Raw genomic sequence first — 24092 nt, 5'->3', positions numbered from 1 at the left:
AAGGGTGGAAGGAAGTATCGACAGTTGTAGAAATGTAGGTGTTGGGAAGAGAGGTGGAGTATGTTAGGGCCAATAGTGGTTCTTTTTGGAACAGAATGTGCAGAAGTGGCCTAGAGCTATAAGAGAGAGCAGGCAGCCCAGATATAGAGCTGGTCAAGAACCTTAAGTTCTATGGTACAAGTTGCCTTTATATCAAGGGACTGTAAGAAATCTAAGAACTTGAAAACATTGCACAGAAATAACAAACCAAAAGGAGTTTAAAAGAGGTAAGGGAGATCTTGCTAAAGGATTTAACTGTGGAGACCAAGAAACATGAAAATGAAGTATTGCCCAGAAGAAACATGTAGCTGTCAATTCCTTATTTAGGTCAATGATTTCCTTCCCCTGAAATCTGGTGCATCACACAGTATACTTGGGGGGGAAAATCTGGTAATTTGGTGATCATATAGTATAGTTAAAGAACAATTTGTAATTCAAAATCAGAAGATGTGTGTTCAAGTGCTGGTTGTAATAATATTAACTATAATAATCATGAATAAGTCTCAACATCTCTGCACTCCAGTTCCCTTATCTCCACAGCATGGAGATGATGATAACATCTACTTCACAGAGTTGTTGGGTGCAATAAATAAGAATGTATGTAAGAAGTAATGAGGAAGTTTATGATACTAATAATGACTAAAATAATCTCATACAAATTGAACATTCAATAAGTGACAGACATTGTGCTAAGAGCTTCACAAACTTGATATGTCACATGAGGCTGTTTGGTTAAAGGCAATGTTCAGGCATTCATTCATTCACTTGACATATATCTGTTGGACATTTCCCTGTTATTTCCAGTGAATCCTACTTTGTCACATGTCCTACACTGAAGAAGTTTACCATCTAGTGGTGGATGCAAAAGGGAAATTGTCTCACTTAGGAAGAATAAAGACCCTAGATGGGTGTGTGTGTGTATGTTTGGAGATATGGGTGGTCAGAGAAAGCTCTTACCAAGATAGTAATGTCTAAAGACACTGAATTCTAAGTAGTGCTTTTCAAATTGTTGGTCAAGTCACTGATTTTAAAATCAGTTTGGTGGGTTGAGACTTGTATTTTGTTTTAAATGATAACTGACCCCGCTTGTTTGTATCAGAGGACTCTGAGAATCCAGATATGTTACTAGGGTGGCAGTGAGATCCAAACAGTTCTCAGCCTGTTTGGCATCCTAATGGGGCCACTGAACTAAAGGCTTCTTGCAGAAACCTGAGCAGCCCCTGGAAGAACTCATCTCTGTCAGAGAAAGAGCCAGGCTTGAGGAGCTTGGTGCAGCAATTGTGAATTCAGTGTGGCGGGTGAGTCCATCTAGGCCTGCCCTGGATATATGTCTGGGTTCTAGGGCGAGAGAGGAGAGGCTGAGGATAAAAATGGAAAGAACTATTTAATTAAGCTCTGAGGCACATTGTGGCCTAGGCAGTACTTCTTTAGAACTCCACGAACAGCAACTTGACTGTAGACCACCACACAAATCCAATGAGAGCTTTGATGGGAGAGGTAGGGAGAAGCGGGAAAGCATCCATGGTGCCTGGGAGAAACTGTGGGGCTCTGCAGAGGAGAAGTGGTGACTAGAAGAAGCAGACATTTATTTATATGCCCCCATGAGACCCTCCTGGGTTCCTCATCAGGAGGGAAGCAACAACTAGGGAAGTTTGAATTACTGGTATTAAAGGTGATCCCATTACTCTGCACAGGCTACTGAAAGTGGAAAAGTGTGTTGGTTAAATATGAGAATAGGAAAAGTGAGAGAATATTAAATAAAAGAACAGGAGCAGAAAGGGAAAAACAAAATTGGATGGATCTGGCCACTTGCTTGAAGAGGTGATCGTACTCTGACTCCAAAGCAATCTGTCAACAGGCTCAAAAGCAAGTTTCTACCTTTAGCAATATAAATGAGGAACATGCCCAATGTCTACAACATGCTGATGAGAGTACGAGGTTTATTAGACTAAGGGATTGCATTTTCTAAATCAAAATGCATCCTATCCTGAGTATACCTTCACATGATGCAGATGAGAGAAAATGTGGCTTTGAGCACATCAGTATGCAAACCACTAAGAAGCTTATTTCCATTTACTCTTCACTTCTGGACCAATTTTACAGAGCGAGTAACCTATAACAACTCAAAACAGTTTCTCCATGACCCTGTTTCATTCAGCATAAAGACTGCAATCAATATCTAATTTCCTTTAATATTCATAGACATAAGCTCCAAAAAGAACTTTGACAGATATATATTTGTGTCATTTGGAATTTTGAATTTATAACGGCATGTATGTCCAGCCCAAGAAAATGACTGAAAATGGACTTAAATCTAGGATAATGATGAAAGTCTTAAACTCTTGACTATTTCTGACCTTCTGAAAAAAAAAAAACCCAGCTCTGTGCCCACACAGGATTCATTCAGATGATTTATAAGAAATTGCATACCCATCTCACTTTTGCAAACCAAGAAGTCACTTTCAAAAGAGAGTGGAATAAAAGTAAAACATTCATCCATCTCATTCTCTGGGAAATTACCAACTCAAAATATTATTCTTCAGCTTTCGGTATTCTTTCCTATAAAGGAATCTTAGGCCGATGTATATTTATGTTTTAAGTGGAATTCCTCTGCTTGTCCAAAAAAAAAGAAACAAAGAAAAAGGGGGAGGCAATGTCTGAGAAACAGCAATAAGCAATAATAAGGGATAATAAAATAAATAGTAAAAATGGGAAATAATTTCCTCAGAAAATAAAAAGAGAAGATTTATTTAACTACAAGATCTACAGATAGACATTACAGTCTTCCCTGGGTATCTGCATGGGACTGATTCCAGGACCCCTGCAGATACCAAAATCCACAGATGCTCAAGTCCCTTACACAAAATGGCATAGTATTTGCATATAACTTATGCATATCTTCCTGTGTACTTTATTTTTTTATGTATCCAATTTTATCTTTTTAATTTAATCTTTATCTTATATTGAGGTATACTTGATTTACAATGTTGTGTTAGTTTCAGGTGTACAGCAATGTGATTTAGTTATATATATAAATATATCCACTCTTTTTTAGAGTCTTTTCCCATATAGGCCATTACAGAGTATTGAGTAGAGTTCCCCGTGCTATGCCGTTGGTCCTTGTTGACTATCTAACATATATATATATATATATATATATATATATATAGTAGTGTCTCTCTATATATAGTAGTGTCTATATGTTAATCCCGAACTCCTAATTTATCCCTTTTTCCCATCTTTCCCCTTTGGTAACCATAAGTTTGTTTTCAAAGTCTGTGAGTCTATTTCTGTTTTGTGAATAAGTTCATTTGTATCATCTTTTTAGATTCCACATATGAGTGATATCTTATTATCTTTGTCTTTCTCCATCTGACTTACTTCACTTAGTATGATAATCTCCAGGTCCATCCATGTTGCTGCAGATGGCATTATTTCATTCTTTTTTATGGCTGAGTAATATTCCATTGTATATGTGTACCACAGCTTCTTTATCCATTCCTCTGTCGATGGACATTTAGGTTGCTTCCATGTTTTGGCTATTGTAAATAGTGCTGCAGTGAACACTGCAGTGCATATATCTTTTGAATTATGGTTTTCTCTGGGTAGCTGCTCAGGAGTAGAATTGCTGGGTCATATGATAGTTCTATTTTTAGTTTTTTAAGGAACCTCCATACTGTTCTCCATAGTGCCTGTACCAATTTACGTTCCCACCAACAGAGTAGGAGGGTTCCTTTTTCTCTACACCCTTTCCAGCATTTATTGTTTATAGATTTTTTGATGATGGTCATTCTGACCAGTGTGAGGTGATACCCCATTGTAGTTTTGATTTGCATTTCTCTAATAATTCGTGATATTGAGCATCTTTGCATGTGCCTCTTGGCCATCTGTATGTCTTCTCTGGAGAAATGTCTATTTAGATATTCTGCCCATTTTTTGATTAGGTTATCTCTTTTTCGATATTGAGTTGCATGAGCTGTTTGTATATTTTGGAGATTAATCCCTTGTTGGTCACATAGTTTGTAAATATTTTCTCTCATTCTGTAGGTTGTCTTTTCATTTTGTTTATGGTTTCCTTTGCTGTGTAAAAGCTTTTAAGTTCAATTAGGTCCCATTTGTTTATTTTTGTATTTATTTCTATTACTCTAGGAGACAGATCCAAAAAGATATTGCTGCAATTTATGCCAAAGAGTGTCCTGCCTATGTTTTCCTCTAAGAGTTTTATAGTATCTAGTCTTACATTTAGGTTTTTAATCCACTTTAAATCATTTCTATGTTCCTTATAATACCTAATACAGTATAAATGCAATGCAAATAGTTGTAAATACAATGTAAATCTGTGTAAATAGTTGCTGGCATGTAGCAAATTCAATTTTTGCTTTTTGGAACTTTCTGGAATTTTTTCAAATATTTTAGATTTGCAGTTTGTTGTATCCACAATGCAGAACTCGTGGTCACAGAGGGCCAACCGTAGATGGAAACACTACTGTGGGTTGTGCACAGGGATCTCACCTCTAACCTTCTATTCTCTAGTAAATTTCCTCAGCTCTACCAGGCTTGGTTGCTCATGAGGAGTTTCCTTAGATATTTCAAAACTCATTGGAATTTACCTCTTATTCCAGACATGGCTAGTAATAAAAAAGCTTTCTTTGAGAGGTTTTTATGTCCTAATTACAGTATAGAGAAAGTAGTATTCTCAGCTCTGACATCAATACATGCCTTGAGGGGGAGGGGCACAGAGTGAGGGTTGGTGATGATGTAAGGCCGAGCATTATGCAATCAGAAAATTTTAAGAAACAGTTAACTCATTAAACTCTTCTTCTCAAATAGTTATAGCTGCAGTTTGATAGAATGTAAGCTGAAGGTTTTGGAAATTTAAAAGCATGTAAGATTCTATGCCTTGTGAAATCTGTATGTCATCACCTACCTAATCCTATTGCTCACAGATCAGTAATCACTTCTTTGAGAATTCCAATCCAGCTTACATTGCTCCAACGACATTTTGAAAGTTCAAAGTTAGAACATCAACATTGTGCATTCAATATTGTAAGGGGGAAATAATTACCCATTTGCTACATATTTGTTAGTTGTCTGTTTTGTACTATGAGTTGGAGAGATGAGAAATAGATTCACTCATAAAGGGCTTCAATTTAACAGAGGAAAAAACTCACATATATGAAAATATTAGTGGACAAATAATATGTATCATTATACTTCATTTAATTAAAAAGTATAATGTAATGTAAGCTAATATAATAAAGTGCTAACTTTTTGTTGCAGCTATAAACAGAAAAGTGGTTTGGATTTACTGATATAAGCTGTCATTGATCAGGGTCTCATGTACCAGGGAGTAATGCCTACATACACACACACATATATGATAGGTGTGTTTCCAAACTTCTGTGATACTAAAAATCACCTGGGGAATTGATTTCATAATAGGCCTTCTCTAGACCTAATGAAATGAACTCTCCAGAGCAGGAGCTTGAGAATCTGTCTTTTTAACAAATGACTCAATTGTTTCAGTTCAGGCAGGTTTAGAAAACACTGCAGTCCTCACAACAATCCCATGAAAATATTCTTCTTCTTTTATCGTTGAGAAACTAAGGTTAGAGAGATTAATTAACTCCTCAAAGGACTCCCAAGTTAGAATACAACAATCTGACTTCCAAAACTTTTGGTCTTTTCACTGCACTAAGCTTTCTTTGTTCTCTGAGAAAATGATCAGGTTGGATGTGTAAACATGGAATTAAAATACTTATTATAGGGAAATTCATTTCTACTGCTGCTTAAAAACAACATTACAGTCTGCTTTAAAGTGCTAAGGAAAAGAATATTGAGCCCTTGAAATAAGAAAGTCTTTGTCAAAGATAGATAGAAAATTAAGATTTATGGGAATGCTGAAGCTTTTTGTGTTCCAGGGAAAAGTTGTGCACACATTTGAACAAGAAATGAGATAACCTATAGCTTCGAAGGGCTAAAGAAAAGGACCAGTACGTGTGGAGAAAAAGACTCCAGACTAAAGAAAGTAAAGTTGTTCTGACGTAAAACATAGGTTGCCACAACTTTGTCTTATAACTTTCTAACCAAATGGCAAGACTCTGTGGTATACAAATGCAAGAAAGATGACAGGTGATGAAGGAATGGTGTCGGCAGAAAGATGTACAGAAAAACCCAGTCTCTAGCCAGGAAGAAAGCTAAAATATGAGTTGATGTCCTTAACCCCAAGGGAAACCAGAGCCCAGCTGTAAAGTAGCCTAAAACCTTTAGAAAGTTGGTGACAGCCCAGGGGCTACTCTACCTAGGGAGTCTTTTAATGGATTTCAGGAAATCCATTGAAATAGCATCTTGAAATAACATCTACAGTTTTGTCTGAATGTATGTATTCTGAGAAAGTCTACTGCTTTCATGGGTTTCTTATTAAAGTCTATAGCACAGAAAGAGGTCAAGTGAATAGAAAGACCATATTTTTAATTAACTCAAACAGAATGTTAAGAAGGGGAAAAAAAATAATAGATGGTCTTGAAGCCCTCGCAAACCATATAAGCATCAGGGAAGTCTAGGGGATTCAGGTCAGGGGTGTACTTAAGAACTGGCTGTCCACTGGGAGGAAGCCCTGATTTATAGTACTTGTTGATTGCTGTGATGTAAATACTCCCATGTGGCCAGTTTCCAGCTGCCAATGAGATGTAACCTAACTTTCAAAATTCCTGAAAAGTTAACAATCAGCTTTCACAACACTGCAGGAGCCGTATCCAGTAGCCCTCTGATTCAAGGTGAGTTCATTCTTCTCAAGTCTGGAGAAAACTAAAACTCGGTCAAGTTGTTAATGAAAATAGTCGAGCCTAATTTTATACACATTTTATGTTAGCATTTTATAAATATTTCTTTAAACAGAAGTTTTTAAAAAGCTTTTTTGAAATGTTTAACCAAGTTTAAAAGATAAGATTCAGTGAATAAAGCCAAAGTTTTCTCTAATTGTTTTGATGAGATTAATTTCAGTAGGAAAATTAATTGAATAAAAAAGGATGCTATAATTACCAGGAAGAAACTGGGTCCCTTCTTGTCTTGGTCCACTTGGGCTGCTATTTCAAAACAACACTGATGGGTGGGTAGCTTATAAACAGCAAATGTTTTTTGCTCACAGTCTGGAGGCTGGAAGTCCAAGATCAGGGTGCCAGCAAGGCCAGGTTCAAGTGAGGCCCTCTTCTAAGGTTGCAAACTTCTCATTGTGTCCTCACAAGGTGAAAGGGCTAGAGAGCTCTCTGGGCCTCTTTTATAAGGGTGCTAATCCCATTCATGAGGACTCCATACTCATGATCTAATCACCTCCCAATCCCCACCCTAACACCAAATACCATTGAAGTTGGGGGGTTAGGATTTCAATGTGTGAATTTTGAGAGGACACAAACATTCAGACCATAGCACTTCTAGAGCAGTAGTTCTCAAATTATGGATTCTGGACAAGCAGCATCAACATTACCTGAAAACTTGTTAGAAATGAAATTCTCAGGCCCCCCACACCAGATCGCTGAATCAGAAACTCTGAGAGTGGGACCCAGCAACCTGTGTTTTAACAGGTCCTCCACCAATTTGATGTACTATTAGATTTGTTTCAATTTGCTTTAAATTTGGGGATTATGTTTTTCTTTTTCTTTGTTCTTTTAATTTATAAGATATTTACTTGATTCGAAAACAAGGGACACTCAGAGATATCTAGCCATTTGTGGCTCCTCTGTTCCAGTATTTTAGTATAAGCAGGTATGTGTGCATATTGGCATAACCCCTCATTTTTTACACAAAAGGTAGCATACATTGTTCTGTACCTGTTTTTTTCACCAAATACTTTGCCCTGGAGATAACATCACATCAGCATATAGAGAACCCCCTTCATTCATTCCTTTCTACAGCTGCTTAAGTGCCACATTATGTAGATAGACTACAGTTTGTTAGTCTTCTATTAATAGATATTTGGCTTTTTCCAGGGTTTCATTCTAACAGATGATGCCAGAATGAATAGACTTGTGCATATACCATTTTGTATTTTTAGCAGTGTACCTGTGGAAATGTCAATATTCTTAGAAGAAGGATAGCTGGGTCAAAAGTTAAATACATATGTAATTTTGGTATTTTGATTGCTGAACACCCCTAAAAATGTTGTACCATTTTGAATTTCTAAAGGCAGTATATGAGAGTGCTTATTTCCCCACAGCCTTACCAAGACATATATTGGTATATCTTCATTTTTTCCCATCTGACAGATGAGTAATGGTTCTTCAGTGTGGTGTTATTTACAGTTCTCTTATTGTAAGAGGTTAAGGGTCAAGTTTACATTCACATTTTCGTTTTCTATGAACTGTCTCTTCTTATCTCTAGCTCATTTTTTCTGTTTTTCTGTTTTTTGAGGGGTGGCCAAAAAATTTAATGTAATTTAATTTACCAAACTTTTTCCTATTGTTTATACATACTAAGTAGGAATATTTTTCCTACTCCCAGGTTGTAGAGAAATTCATCTATATTTTCTTATAGTCACTATTTGTACCCAGAATTTTAAACATGTTTCTGAAGAGATTCTTATGTCCACTGAAGTACCAGTTTACAAATGCAAGTTTTATAAACTGATGTCAAACATTGCAGTTATTTACATGAGAAACATTTAATAATCTGTCATTTCGTGCTTTTTTAAATTCTTCTAAATGATGTCAACCTGAAGTCTTCTTGCCTGCACGATAAAATGTTCCATTAGTAAAACAGAAAAGATTATTTCTGGAGTAATGTGTATTCTTTGTGAAGAAACATATTTAATTATTGAAAACTTTACCTTTCTAAGAGAAGACAACATAAACCATTACGATGCAGCCCACAATCCAGCCAATCAAGAGAAGAATAGGGACCAGAAGGTGTGAAAATGTAGTCGTTGCTGGAAAAAATAAGAGGAAGCAGATCAGGTAGGTCATGTTGGTATTAAATCTTCTGAATCAAAAGGATAAGAGGAAGTCTGATATAATATCAAGGGAAAAATACACTCTCTAATCACATCCATACAAGATTATTATTTTCTTTTCTACAAAGGGACTTGTGACTCAGCTGGGTATTTGGAATAGAAGACCTGTGTTCAAACCATAGGCCTTCCTTTTACAGTTATGTGACCTTGGACAATCCTGAGCTTGAACTTCCCTATTTGTAAGATACAGAGAATGAAACTTGTGATATACACCTCCTGGAGTTGTTGTGAGGATCAAATGGCATCACGTGTTTACAAAGGCTTTGTAAACTCTGATTACTGTGTGGGTGTGGGTGTAGTATATACAGAACAGATTCATGCATTTGTTCAATAACACAAAGACCAGCTGTTTACATAGAAACACTGGAAAGTGACTGAGGTAATTCTTACTAAACTAGTCATAACATAGGGAAAGGTGTTGAAAATCATTCTTAGACTTGATAGCTGCCTTTATCATAGGAAAAGGAAAGCATTATACCTTATGTAATCATTGAGAAAAGATATTCTATTTTTTTAACGGGCTCAATACGGCAACCTACACTGATCCAACACACGCGTAAAAGACAAAAGTATAATAATTCCTCTTGTGTCTCCTATTTGTACCCTTACCTGTAAAACAGCAACTTATAAAAGTATCTTTTTTTAATATTCACCGCATCTCAATCTTGTTACAACCAACACACCACACAAAATGATTCAAAACAGCACAGAAACACATAGTATAGAATTAATGTCCCTGTGTTAAAGCCTCAGATATGTTCCTAATTGAAAAACACAGATTTTATGCCATTAGCTAACAAAGAAAATGCATATTCTTAGCAATTGCATTCCTATTACAATTTCCGTCACTCTAAAAGTGAAGTTTTTTAAGTGCTATTAAAATCATCAGGAAATGAGACACTTCTAAAATTAGAGGACACTCATAACAGCAAATATTCTGAAATTAAAATGGATTTTTATAGTTTAAATCTATTTTTCCAAAAGTTTTGGAGTCTCTCAACTCTCACAAGTTCAGCAGCTTTCCTTGCTTGTCCATCTCACTGTGACCTTGAACAAAGCGTTAACCTCTAAATGAAAAAAACCCTTTCTTTCTCGTTACCTGCCATGTGGTATTGCTTTAAGGATAAAGGAAACTTTATGATATGTTCTTTACTCTCATTTGGATGAAAGCCTTTTTATGAATTAAGGTAGCATTACAGTGGAAGTGCGTAGTAATTTCTTGAACTCCTATATTGATTTAGTATTTTTCCCAATTTCAAAGAACTTATAAATGCTCAATTAAAATATTGGAATTAACTTTTAAGTATTTTATACAAGCATATTTTAATACAGTTCTGAAATTTACATATAATAAAGCACTAAAAGTGTATCTCATTACTTATTATTCTTTGTAAAACAATACAATTGACTGTGCATTTAAATACTCAAAGTATACCTGCATTTGTGTTCTGTTAACAGTAGTGTTTTAAGTTTTATTATAATCTGTAGCATTGGTTTGAAATAAGAATATTTAGGAACACAACATACTCTGCATACGTCACACTAGTAACACAAGTAAGCACAAAACCTCTTTTTAAATATGAACAGTAATTCCAAAATTCTTCTCTCCGGGTTTAAAACCTGGTGCCACCACGCTCTTATATGTGACCTCAAGCAAGTTACTAAACTTTGCTGTGCCTCAGTTTCCTTATCTATAAAATGGGAATGATGATAACACTTCATATCTCATGAGATTGTTGTCAGGATTAAAAGCATCAATTCCCATAGGCATTTGAAAACTTACTTGGACACTATATATATATATATATTCAGCCCATTTTATCATTTATTACAGTCAATCATTTTTCTTAAAAATAAAAAACATTTAAAAAACAGAAAAAAAGACATTCAGATGTGAAGCATACTAAGCCTATTTTATTTATTTTTGTTTCAGAGTCAGAAAACACACTCAGAAAGTTAGAGGGACTTCCCCCAAACTCACATGGCCATTTAGTAGCAGATCTGACACAATTCAAATGTCCTTAATGCTAGCCCAGCACACCACAACGCCTCAAATCCAGTACAACACTGGAGAATAACTGGCCTCTAACTCATCTTTCAAAACAAGCATGAACAAATTAAGCTCTTTTGTTTATCTGATCCTTTCGAAATTATTCACGTAACGTATAGACATGGTCCATAAATTGCGTATCTAATGCATTTTTTCAGCCACACTAACATATACGGTTAATGATCCTTTAGCAGAGATACCACACTCTTCAGAATAGCTAAGAAACAGAAAATATTGTGAAACAGAAAATAAACCAGGGAGCCTGGGGCCTTTTTTGCCAAGAGAGTTGGACGTCTTAAATCTTACCTTTTTCAGCCATTCTTCCTGTTGTGGGGTGGGCTGGTCAGGGCCACGCTTACCTCTTTGTTATTGTTATCCAGCATCTCTTTGAACTTTAAATAGACATCTGAAGAGTGTGACAGCTGCCTGACTCCTGGCTGCCAATTGTCTGGGTGATGTAAGACAGTGGAAAGCAGAACTCCTCTGTCGCTTTCTTTATCCTGTTACTGTGGAGGAAACAAGGGGCTACATGACCTAAACAATTAAGTTGAATTATCCTAACCCAGTGATAGGCAGATTTTTTTTAACTCACCCAGTGCCTCAGACAACATGAAGGAAATGTTGGGAAGGGGGTGTACAGAGGAAAGATGGCATTGCGATTAGAGAAGTCCTATTAAAGAGGAAGGGTGGTATATTGGAAAGAAAGGACTTTGGAGTTGGAGAGACCTGGCTTCAAATTCCAATTCTGCTATTTCTGTAATAAAGGCCAGTTGCTTAACTGAGCATCAGCTTCTTTGATTTTAAAATAAAGATAGTAATAGCTACCCAAGGAAGAAGTGTCATAAAGATGAAATGAAAAAGTTATATCAAATAGAGACAGTTCTTTATTATATTACAGAATACAAAAGATAAAATAGTGCCCCTTCCTATGAACCATTCTAAAAACAGAAAATTGTAGTATAAATGTGCTAGAAACTAAAACAATAAAACGCTGTGGTATTGCCTAGACTTTTCAGAGAGCAGTCATAGCTTGTTGTTTTTATTAGCAATGTATAAAAATAGGACATTCCATTTTTCAAAGTCCAACCTGGCTTATGTAACATGACCTAGATTATGCTCTAGATTCTCATTGGAATAACTTTTGGGTCTGGATGGAAAGCTTTTGCAAAATGACCTTGTAACAGACTTTGAAAAAATCTAACACAAGACTGAGTGTCCTCCTCTGAAAACAAGATTTACCTGATCAGATCTACCTCCACACAGTTCCAAGAGTAATGTTTCCTGCAGATGACCACATGTCTCATCACTGGTCAAAACCCACCAATGGGGCTTCCCTGGTGGCGCAGTGGTTGAGAGTCTGCCTGCCGATGCAGGGGACACGGGTTCGTGCCCCGGTCCGGGAAGATCCCACATGCCGCAGAGCGGCTGGGCCCGTGAGCCATGGCCGCTGAGCCTGCGCGTCCGGAGCCTGTGCTCCGCAACGGGAGAGGCCACAACAGTGAGAGGCCCGCGTACAGCAAAAAAAAAAAACAACAAAAAAAACAAAAAAAAACAAACCACCAATGGTTCTCCATCTCCTAGAGAATAAAAATCAGAACTCCTTGTCAAGATACCTAAAAAGCCCCACCTCTTTACTTTCCCATTTGCAATGATGCTTCGACCACACTGAACTTGCTATTATATGAATGCAGAATGCTACAACCCACACAGGCAAGAATAACATATGAATTTCTACCTCAAGTCATATACCTATAGATTAGAGTGTGCAGCCAAAAATCTGGTAAATTTGTTGCTTGTTTAATGTCATTTAAGCCAAGGTATCGTCTCTCTCTCCCTCTCTCCAATTTAATGTTGAAAAAATGCCTGTCTATACCAGATAAGAAAAGAGATTATGTAGAAAAATCCCTGATAAAGTCAGGAGGTTTTTCCAATATTAAATAATTACATATTGAACAAAAGTCAATCGAGGGCAATTTCACTTAAATGCTGAAATTTTTAACTAAATAGGCTCAAATGAACACCCTTTCTTAAAGCCAAAAAAAAAGAAAAAAGGTACTTAAAAAAAACAGTAAGGTACACTCCAAAGAACAAAGATACATATACTCGGGTAAAATAATCTGCCTGAAGTGGATAAAGATAGAATGTATGAAAATATTTCTACATTAAAAATATTTATTTCCATGTCAGTTGTCTTAAACTTTTTTTTGATATGAAATATTAACATTACTGCTACAAATTTGGATTCTGAGGAGGGATTACTTTATAACTCATTTATTTTTCTTTTCTATAGAAAGAGACAGGAAAAAAAAAATTACTTCAATGAAAATGAATTGCCCCAATCTCAGAGAAAGTTTCAATCTAGAATCTCATTTCCTTGGTATTCCTTCAGTTAAAAAAAAAGTTTTATAGTATTTATTTAGGAAAAAAATGTTTTATTCATTATTGGACTAGTTTTGCTTTGAACTCATAAACCCGATATTTTACCATTTTCTAATCTTCCTCTTAGGGCATACCATTTAGGTACGTAAGTACATTGTCTAATTTGCATTTTCTTGAAGATTTAGCTCTCAAATCCTTTATTATCAAGGTGACATTAGATTGTTCTAGGGTATTTAAGCTAAAAAATTCAAATACTTGGCTCCTTATTCAAGATAAATCAATTTATTCACTTTCCAAACATTTTTAACTATCAGTGTCGAATTATGGTAGAAAGATCTACACATGGTAGATTAAATGGACAAATTCCTATAAAGATATAAACTACCAAAACTGACTCAAAAAGGAATAGAATATTTGAATAGACTTATAAAAAATAGAGATTGAAGTCATAATCAAAAAATTGTCCCACAAGGAAAAGCCCTGGAACAGACGGCTTCACTGGTGAATCCTCCCAAACATGTAGAGTTAACACTAACACTTAAAAACTCTTCCAAACGTAGAAGAAGAGGGAAGACTTCCCAACTCATCCTATGATGTCACTGTTACCCTAAAACCAAAGCCAAAGATATCATAAGAAAGCTGCAGACCAATCTCGCTAATGAAGATAGGTGCAAAAATTCTCAACAGTAAACTAACCAACCACATCCATCAACATCATATAAAAGCATTATACACCACAACCAAGTGGGATTAATCCCAGGAATGTATAGTCCGTACAACATTCCAATTCCAGTTAATGTTATACACCATATTAATAGAATAAGAAACAAAAACCACATGATCATCTCAGTAGATGCAGAAAAAACATTTGACAAAATCCAACACCATTTCAAGATAAAAACAATAAGTTAGGAATAAGTGGGAACTTCCTCAACCTCACAAAGGGAATATACAAAAAACCCACCGCTGGCAACACACCTAATGGAGAAAGACTAGGTGCTTCCTCCACAACATGATGAATAAGACAAGGATGGTTGCTCTCATACTTTGAGTCGGTATTGTACTGGAGGGTGGAGCCAGGAGAATTAGGCAGGAAAATGAAGTAAAAGGCATCCAAATTGGAAAAGAGGAAATTAAACTATCACTGTTTGCAGATGACATGATCTTATAATAGAGAAAATCCTAAAGAATCCACACACACAATCTTTTTAAAAAAACAAATAAATAAATTTATTTATTTTTGGCCGTGTTGGGTCTTCGTTGCTGCATGCGGGCTTTCTCTAGTTGCGGCTAGTGGGGGCTACTCTTCATTGCGGTGAGCGGGCCTCTCATTGCGGTGGCTTCTCTTGCTGCGAGCACGGGCTCTAGGGGCACAGGCTTCAGTAGCTGTGGCTCGCGGACTCTAGAGCACAGGCTCAGTAGTTGTGGCGCACAGGCTTAGTTGCTCCTCGGCATGTGGGATCTTCCCGGACTAGGGCTTGAACCCGTGTCCCCTGCATTGGCAGGTGGATTCTTAACCACTGTGCCACCAGGGAAGTCCAGGGAAGTCCCCTCCACACACAATCTTTGAGAGCTAATAATCAAATTCAGCAAGGTTACAAGATCAACACACAGTTGTATTTCTACATGCTAGCAATGAACAGTTTGAAAATTAAGAAAAAAATGACAATTACAATAACATCAAAAAAATAAAATACTTAGAAATAAATTTAACCAAAGATATACAAGACTTGTAAATGAAGACTGACCAAACATTGCTGAGGGAAATTAAAAATCTAAATAAACAAAAGACATTCCATTTTCACAGATTGAAATGCTTAATATTGTTAAAGGTGGCAATACTACCCCAAGCAATCTACAGATTCAGTATATTCCTATCAAAATACCAATGGCCTTTTTTTTTTTTCAGAAATGGAAAACCTAACCTTAACATTCATATCGGGGACTTCCCTGGTGGTGCAGTGGTTAAGAATACGCCTGCCAATGCAGGGGACACGGTTTGAGCCCTGGTCCGGGAAGATCCTACATGCTGCAGAGCAACTAAGAATGCGCTCCACAACTACTGAGCCTGCGCTCTAGAGCCCGCGAGCCACAGCTACTGAAGCCTGTGCCCCTAGAGCCCGTGCTCCGCAGCAAGAGAAGCCAATGCAATGAGAAGCCCGTGCACCGCAATGAAGAGTAGCCCCCGCTCGCCGCAACTAGAGAAAGCCCGCGTGCAGCAACGAAGACCCAACGCAGCCAAAAATTAAATAAATTTCTATTAAAAAAATTCATATGGAATTACAAGGGAGCCTGAATAATCAAAACAATCTTGAAGAGGAAAGAAAAGTTGGAGAACTTAATTCTTATTGATCTGAATACTTACTACAAAGCTACAGTAATCAAGAATATATGGGACAGGCATAAGGACAGACATATAGATCAATGGAATAGAATTGAGAGTCCAGAAATAAACCCAAACACTTACAGTCAATTGATTTTCAGTTGACTATCAAGAGCTACCAAGACAAAATATTAGGGAAAGAATAGTCTTTGCAACAGATGGTGCTGGGACAACTAGTTTTTCACATGCAGAAGGATGAAGGTGGATCCCCTACCTCATAACATATTGAAAACTTTACTCAAAATGTACCAAGACCTAAATGTAAGAGCTAAAACTATAAAATCAGAAGAAAACATAGGAGTGAATCAGGCAATGATTTCCTAGCTATAACACCCAAGCAGAAGCAATCAAAGAATAAGTAGGTAAATTGGCTTTCATCAACATTTAAAAGTGTTGTACATCAAAGAACACCACCAAGAAAGTAAAGAGGCAATCTATGGAATGGAAACAAATATTTGCAAATCATACATCTGATAATGGTTTAGTATCCAGAATATATATATTTTAAAACTCTTATAATTCAACAATAAAAAAACCCAAGTAATCACTTTTAATATGAGCAAAGAATTTGAATTGACATTTATCCAAAGAAGATATACAAGTAGCCAATAATCACATGAAAATATATTTAAATCATTAGTCATTAGGGAAATGCAAATCAAGACCACCATGAGCTACCACTTCACCTCCACGAAGATAATTATAATAAAAAAGACAGCCGATGACAAGTATTGACAAATATGTGGAGAAACTAGAACCCTCTAGTGCTGATGGGAATGTAAAATGGTACAGCCACCTTGAAAAAGTTTTGCAGTTCTTCAAAATGTTAAATATGGAATTACCTTATGACCTGGCAATTTTATTCTTACATGTATACCCAAGAGAACTAAAAACAGGTGTTCAAACATACTGTACACAAACGTTTATAGCAGCATTATTTATAATAGTCAAAAAGTAGAAACAACCCAAATGTCCATAAATTGATGAATGAATAAACTAAATGTATAGCCATACAATGTGATGTGTTCAGCCATAAAAAGGAATGAAGTTTTGGAACATGCTAAACATGGCTGAACCTTGAAAATATTATCTTAAATGAAAGAAGCCATATTATATGATTCCATTTTACAAAATGTCCAGAACAGGCAAATCTATAGAGACATAAAGTGGCTCAGTGGTTGCTTGGGGATGAGGGAGATGAGAATGGAGAGTGATTGCTAAGAGCTATGAAGTTTCTTTGGGGAATGATGAAAATATTCTGAAATGAGACAGTGGTGATGGTTGCACAACCTTATGAATATACTACAACCAGTGAATTGCACACTTTGAAAGAATTAATTTTATGGTACTTGAATTATATCTCAATTTTTAAAAGTTCAAATTGGTTCTTGAAACAAAGTTTCAGAGAAGAACCCCCAGACCCTCCAGGTGAAAACGGGGGAGGGAGGCAGAACAGGATTGGGAGAAATGCCAGGCAAAATAGTAACAAAGTTGAAATTTTTGTTTTTAAAAGAAGTGTTTACTGAGCACCTACTATGTACTAGATGCCACTCTAGGCACTTGGGATACATCAATAAAAAAATATCCCTGCCCTCCCAGAGTTACATTCAGAAAGGTGATAAGTGCTTTGAAAAAAGAAAAAGCAGGGCTGACAAAGGTTAATAATTAGGTTGATCTGGGTTTTCCTAGCAGGACTGAAGAACAGCAAGGAGTTAGCATGGCTCCAGCAGGGTGAGGAAGGGGTGAGCTATAAGAGAAGGGGTCAGAGAGGTGAGTAAGGAGGGCTTTATTAGCCATTGTTAGAATGTCGGATTCTTCTCTGAGTGAAACAAGCAGCCAAAGGAAAGTTTTAAAGAGAGAACTAACATAATCTGTTTTAAAGAGAGAACTAACGTTTTTAAAGTATCATTCTGGCTGCTGTGATTGGGAGCAAAGATATAAGCAGGGAGACTTGTTGTAGGCTACTGTACTAATCCAGACAAGGGTGGTATTTGATTACTCATCAGGAAGGGGCACTATTGATGAGGCCAAAGTATGGTGGGCATTTGTGATGGATCTGACTTGACTAATACAGTTTTGATGGGTTGGGTGTGACTTTCCCCTATTATCAACTTTTGTTGACTGAGTTGCTAGGTGGAGAAATTTGTGTTCAAAGTCTAATCAAAGGGTCTGCAAACTGCAGTAGAATGTAATGAGCAAGGTTTATCCAATCTGAGATGTCCAAAATGTGAAATGTATCAAGACTAATGAATAAGAGGCAACAAAGTATTACAGCCTACCTGATCCCCTTCCCTGGGACCCCTTCTTGCATGTCACAGAAAGGGAAGGGTGGCTCAAAGCAGAAGGCAACACTATGATGGTGGAGAAGCAGCCACCTGGGATCATGTCAAGTCGAGGGACCATACCTACGGACACTCAGGCCTCAGCAGAAAAGGGGTTGCTGGAGTCCATTTTTCAGCCTCTACTCATTCCTCCATGTACTTCCGATTTCGCTTCAGCCTGCATTTCACCACTGAAACAACTTATTTTTATGATCACTAAGATCTAAGATCATGTGACTTCTGTGTTGCTAAAGTCATGCAAATTTTCAGTCCTGATCTTACTGATGACCTCTTGGTATCACTTGACACCACTGTTTACTTTATCCTTCTTGAAATCATTTCTCTTGGCTTCTGTGGCATCAGACTCTTCCCACTTTTGACTATGCACTCTTAGTCTTGTGAGTTCATTCTCATCCACCCAAACACTAAATAATGGCTCCTTGATGAAAATATCAGAGCTGAGCTTCCATGATACGGAAAGATGAATTGGAGAGACCTGGTAAGTGAAATCTCTGTCATGTATATTTACAGAGCCCTGAGAGTTCCTCTCATGCGTGCAACCAATACAGTCATTTAGGACTCCATGCTGAGAAGGACCCCATGCTTGTTTTAATGCTCTGCTCTGAGTGTCCTGAAATTCTTAATAACTTTTTTCTTTTGGCCACGTCGCGTGGCATGTGGGACCTTAGCTCCCTGACCAGGGATCAAACCCACACCCCCTGCAGTGGAAGCACGGAGTCTTAACCACTGGACTGCCAGGGAAGTCTGAAATTCTTAATAATCTTTTATCTTTGAACTTGCATTTTGTCAGAGGCTATGGGACAATGGAGCATGCACACGAGCAGAGGTGGTCCAGGGGAGGTGGCGCATTTGAGCTGTAGTGGTCCTCAGGCTCTAGGCACTGCAAACTGCGTCCACAGAGCAGTCAGCCCTGAGTGTATGTCAGGGCCTGGGACAGTCCAGAGCTGCAGGGAGTGAGGGAGTGGAACCAGGCCGGGACCTGGACACAGAATGGCAGTAGGGACAGCAGCAAGCATGCCTGGATGCAACTGCTGGTGGATAAGCAGTGAATTTCAGCAGTAGATTGTCGAATCTTCTATTTTAAAAACTGCGGCAACCTGTACCACAAAATATCCACAGGTTTCAAAATAGAAACTAAATGTAAAGATTGCTACGTTCGATGGCAAATAACACTATTTTCATATGACGCTTTGGATGAACCAGATATTAAGAAGTAGACAATTTTAAAATTATTTTTTCCTTGTAATTGAAGATAAGACGATAGGATGCATAGCAGATGTTTTGAAATACGTACAAATCATAAAGCTACTTTACGTTTCTTGCACAACTTCCATAAGTTACCAAAAATGTCAGAAGAAATGTCAAAATGCCATTGTATAAATTTACATTTAAAATTAAATTCAGACCTACACAAAACTGATTTGTATGGAGAGTTAAATCTTTTTCTAGGAAAATTGTTCCACAAGAATCATCAGCTCTAGAGGTACTAAAATTTATGTTTTGATGGATTTTGATATAAATTTATCAGAAATTTATCCTAATATTGTCACAGCCTGTAAAATACTCTTAACAGCTCTCCAGTAACAGTTACATCAGCAGAAAAATCTTCTTAAAATTAAAACTTATCAAAAATTATTTGCAGTCTTGCATTTGTAAAGAGTGACTAATGTTGCTGTCAATCATATAGAAAATGGAGTTGCTTAAAATGTAAATTCTGAGGACCTAATATATAATTTGCAGAAAAGTGAGCCAGAAAAAAAATCTTATGGTCAATAAGCATATGAAATTATTAAAGTATTATTATATATTGTATTTCATAAAGTTATAACACCCCAAATATTATTTTTTTGCGGTTTGTGTCATTACTCATGTATCACAAATACTCCTTTACATTGAATGTCATCAAATACTTTTAAAGGAAAACACTTTATAGCATATTTAATGCTATATATATATTTTTTTTGAACAGCATTTCTGAATTTTCATCTTGCCTTGGGCCTGCAAACTTTGTCATCAGCCCTGATTCTTTCCCTACGGAAAGGAGGCAATGGGGTAGCAAGAAGGCAGGGCCTTCCACATCTGTTTCTTCCTCACTTCCTTTAACCATAGTGTTTCTCTTTCATCTGCATCGTGTATTAAGGTTGTGGTGCTTAAAAAGTTTAGAAACCTCCCATCTTATGCAACCACACATACAGGAAAAAGCACAAAACTAAAGTACAGAAAAGTGAAGTGACTTTTCTACTTTTCTAACTTTAGGGTCAGCCTCCTGAATCCCAACCTCTAGCCTTTGTGCTGTTTTCCTGGTATTCATGACCCCATCCTGGTGACGTGACATGTCCAGTGATTACATATGAGAGCCCCTTTTCTGGAACCCAGTTTGGAGACCCCTATTACTAGCCTACTTTAAAATGTAAAACAAGTTGAGAAAGAAGGTTGGCAGCGTGATGCCCAAATGTGAGCATCTATTCATCTGTTTCTTACTCCAAGAGATAGTCCCTAAACTTCAAGTCATTGATACCAAGATCCCCTACCTTGCAAAGCAGTTTATAGGATATGCTCCCAGCCTAAACCTTTCTATTTCTCAAATGTTTTAATATAGATACAGACAGAAGTAAAAAAATAAAATGCTGTCAGTATCATTTTTCAATTGAAGTATAGTTGTTACTTAAAATAATAGCTTCAGGTATACAACAGAGTAATTTGATATTTTCATAGATTATACTCCATATAAAGTTATTATAACACATTGACTATATTCCCTGTGCTGTTCATTGCTTCCTTGTAACCAAAATATATAAAGAACTCATACAACTCAATATCAAGAAAAACAAACCACCTGACTAAAAAAATGGGGAAAGGAAGTGAGTAGGCATTTCTCCAGAGAAGATATACAGATGACCAATAGGCACATGAAAAGATGCTCAATGTCATTCTTTTTTTTTTGGTGTGGGGGGGTTCACGGGCCTCTCGCTGTTGTGGCCTCTCCCGCTGCGGAGCACAGGCTCCGGACACGCAGGCTCAGCGGCCACGGCTCATGGACCCAGCCTCTCCGCAGCATGTGGGATACTCCCGGACCGGGGCACGAACCCGCGTCCCCTGCGTCGGCAGGCGGACTCTCAACCACTGCGCCACCAGGGAAGTCCCTCAGTGTCATTCTTAATGTTATGCTCATGTTCCTGGACTCTGTGGCCTCAGCAATCTCCACTAACGCAGAAACAAAAGTGCTATTACTTCAGATTGATGTTTATTGACTGATTTGGATGTTTTTGCCATCCAGATAGCCCTTGTGCTTCAGAGATGCCTTGGCTGTGAGGGAGAATTATCTGCACAGACCTGATAGACTCCAACATTCTTTAAAAAATAAAAAACAAGTTAACGTTGCTAAGTCATAACAAAGGGTTGACTACCAGGGCTGTGCAATCACCGTGACAAGGGTTCAAATCGCTACTCTTCTAATATTTGTGGGACCTGGGGGCAGGCTACTGTCAGAGAAATTCTCCAAACTTAGAAATAAGGCAAAAAAGTGGAGGCAGATTCTTTCAGCATCATAGGGGGACGAAGTCACCCAAGGATTGTCAAAACCTGTACATAGTTCATCTCACTTATACTGTTGATTAACGTTTCCATACTTAAAGAATTTACTTGCTAACTTGTAATTTTTTGTCCAGTAGAGATGCAAATAATTTCCATGCAATGGAACAGATAACCCCAAACATCAAGGACCAGCTGAACATTAAACATTTCTGTGTCTAGCTCAGCAATCTCATCCTAACAAATACACTAGCTTCTTAGAAGCTCTTTGAACTAAACGCATACTTTTCCCTCCTTAATTAATGAATTCAATAAAATATTTGATACATTGTCCTTTTTATATTTGCCCAAGAGTCCTGATTTTATCTTTCTGAAAATTACACTTTAACATGATTAACTATTGGACCCACTTTCTTATCTGTAAAATGGATATAATAAGACCTACATTATAGGGTTGCTGTGAGAACTGAGTGGCAAGGTAAGTAAGGCACTTAGCACAGAACCTGTTGCCAAGCAAATGCACATGAGACCTTGAGCTTTAGAGCTTGGAAGCTGAGTTTCTAAAGAAAGTATTAAAGCAGCTGGAATCAGGGATATGGGCCAGGTTCTCACTGGTTGGCTTCTGCTCCTTTTCTGAAACACTCACATATTACAAACTTGCCTGAAATGACTTTTCTGCTTCTATAATCACATTCTTTAAAACCTTATTTGCTGACCCTCTGCTAATTATATACCTCACACCTCATGGAAATAATGTCCAGTGGGAACTATGTGTAACAGCTGGGTGACCTTCATCACTGAAAGCTTTCCATTCCTTGTTTCCAATAGGGCTCAGGCAGGCGAAAAGTTTGAAAAGCCCATGATATTGTCAATGAAGTACATTTACTTTTTTTTTAATTATTTTTTTTTATTGGAGTACAGTTGCTTTACAATGTTGCTTTACTTTCTGCTATACAGCATAGTGAATCAGCTATACGTATACATACATCCCCTCTTTTTCGGATTTCCTTCCCATTTAGGTCACCGCAGAGCACTGAGTAGAGTTCCTGTGCTATACAGTCGGTTCTTATTCGTCATCTATTTGACATATAGTAGTGTATATATGTGAATCCCAATCTCCCAATCCATCCCACCCCCCTCAATGAAGTACATTTAAACCAAAAGACAAAAAATGTTTTTCTCAGAAACTTTGCATTAGCGTTGCCGTATTCCAAATGGTAATTTTTCAAGACACAAAAGGGGGACATCAAATATGATATTTTCAATGAGGGATATGCTGAGGAAATATATTCAGTTGTAAACATATTCTGTAAACTGATTTCTTTGACACTTTCCCCTCCCTGAGAGCTCTCCACCCCGACCTTTCCCCTTTGGTAAACATAAGTTTGTTCTTGAAGTCTGTGAGTCTGTTTCTGTTCTGTAAATAAGTTCTTTTGAATCATTTTTTTCAGATTCCACATATAAGTGATATCATATGATATTTGTCTTTCTCTGTCCATCTTACTTCACTTAGTATTATAATCTCCAGGTCCATCCACCTTGCTGTGAATAGCATTATTTCATTCTTTTTTATGGCCGAATAATATTCCATTGTATATATGTACCTCATCTTCTCTCTCCATTCCTGTTGATGGACATTTAGGTTGCTTCCATGTCTTGGTTATTGTAAATAGTGTAGCAATGAACACTGGGGTGTGTGCATCTTTTCAAATTATGATTTTCTCCAGATAGATGCCCAGGAGTAAGATTGCTGGGTCATATGGTAGTTCTATTTTTAGTTTTTTAAGGAATCTCCATACTGTTCTCCATAGTGGTTTTACCATTTACATTCCCACCAACAGTGTAGGAGGGTTCCCTTTTCTCCACACCCTCTCCAGCGTTTGTTGTTTGTAGACTTTTTGTTGATGGGCATTCTGACTGGTTTAAAGGGCCTACAAAATCACACAGTACCTCAATTTTTACGTTGAAACACACATCCATTCTGTTCTCCTGGCTGTTACCAGTTTACACCCCCCCAGCAGCTAGAGGGTACACAGGTTCTCTGTATCCCCTTCAGCATTTATTCTTTGTAAACTTTTTGCTGATGATCATTCTGATGGCTGTGAGGTGAACGTTTCTGTAGATTGGATTTGCATGGCTTTATTAAATTCCTGATGTTGAGCATTTTTCCATTCCACTTTTTAAGAAAAAAAGAGAAAAGACAAAATGTGCGTAAAATATGCCTCTTGACACTGTCTTCTTGAAATGTTGGCGTCTTTTGAATTTTCTGGTCGATTTACGACCCAAGGATTTTTTTTGACGGTAGCTGTCATTTACAGGCCTGCAATTATTTTGAATATCTAGTGAACATTAGCGCTGCGTTTA

General features: G+C 37.2%; 1 protein-coding gene across 1 annotated transcript; it reads right to left on the bottom strand.

The window, feature by feature from the left end:
* Window positions 1–8864: 8864 nt before the first annotated feature.
* STRIT1 (small transmembrane regulator of ion transport 1) lies at window positions 8865–11412 on the bottom strand (the record flags this gene model as incomplete). Its single annotated transcript, XM_079922817.1, has 2 exons — window positions 8865–8959; window positions 11400–11412. The coding sequence occupies 2 exons, from the start codon at window positions 11410–11412 to the stop codon at window positions 8865–8867; spliced, it is 108 nt and encodes a 35-aa protein (XP_079778943.1).
* Between the last annotated feature and the right edge of the window lie 12680 nt (window positions 11413–24092).

The sequence above is a fragment of the Stenella coeruleoalba genome, assembly GCF_951394435.1.
Source record: "Stenella coeruleoalba genome assembly, chromosome: 5".
Lineage (NCBI taxonomy): Eukaryota > Metazoa > Chordata > Mammalia > Artiodactyla > Delphinidae > Stenella > Stenella coeruleoalba.
Note: the sequence above shows the minus strand (reverse complement) of the source record. Positions and strands in the feature narration are given on the sequence as shown.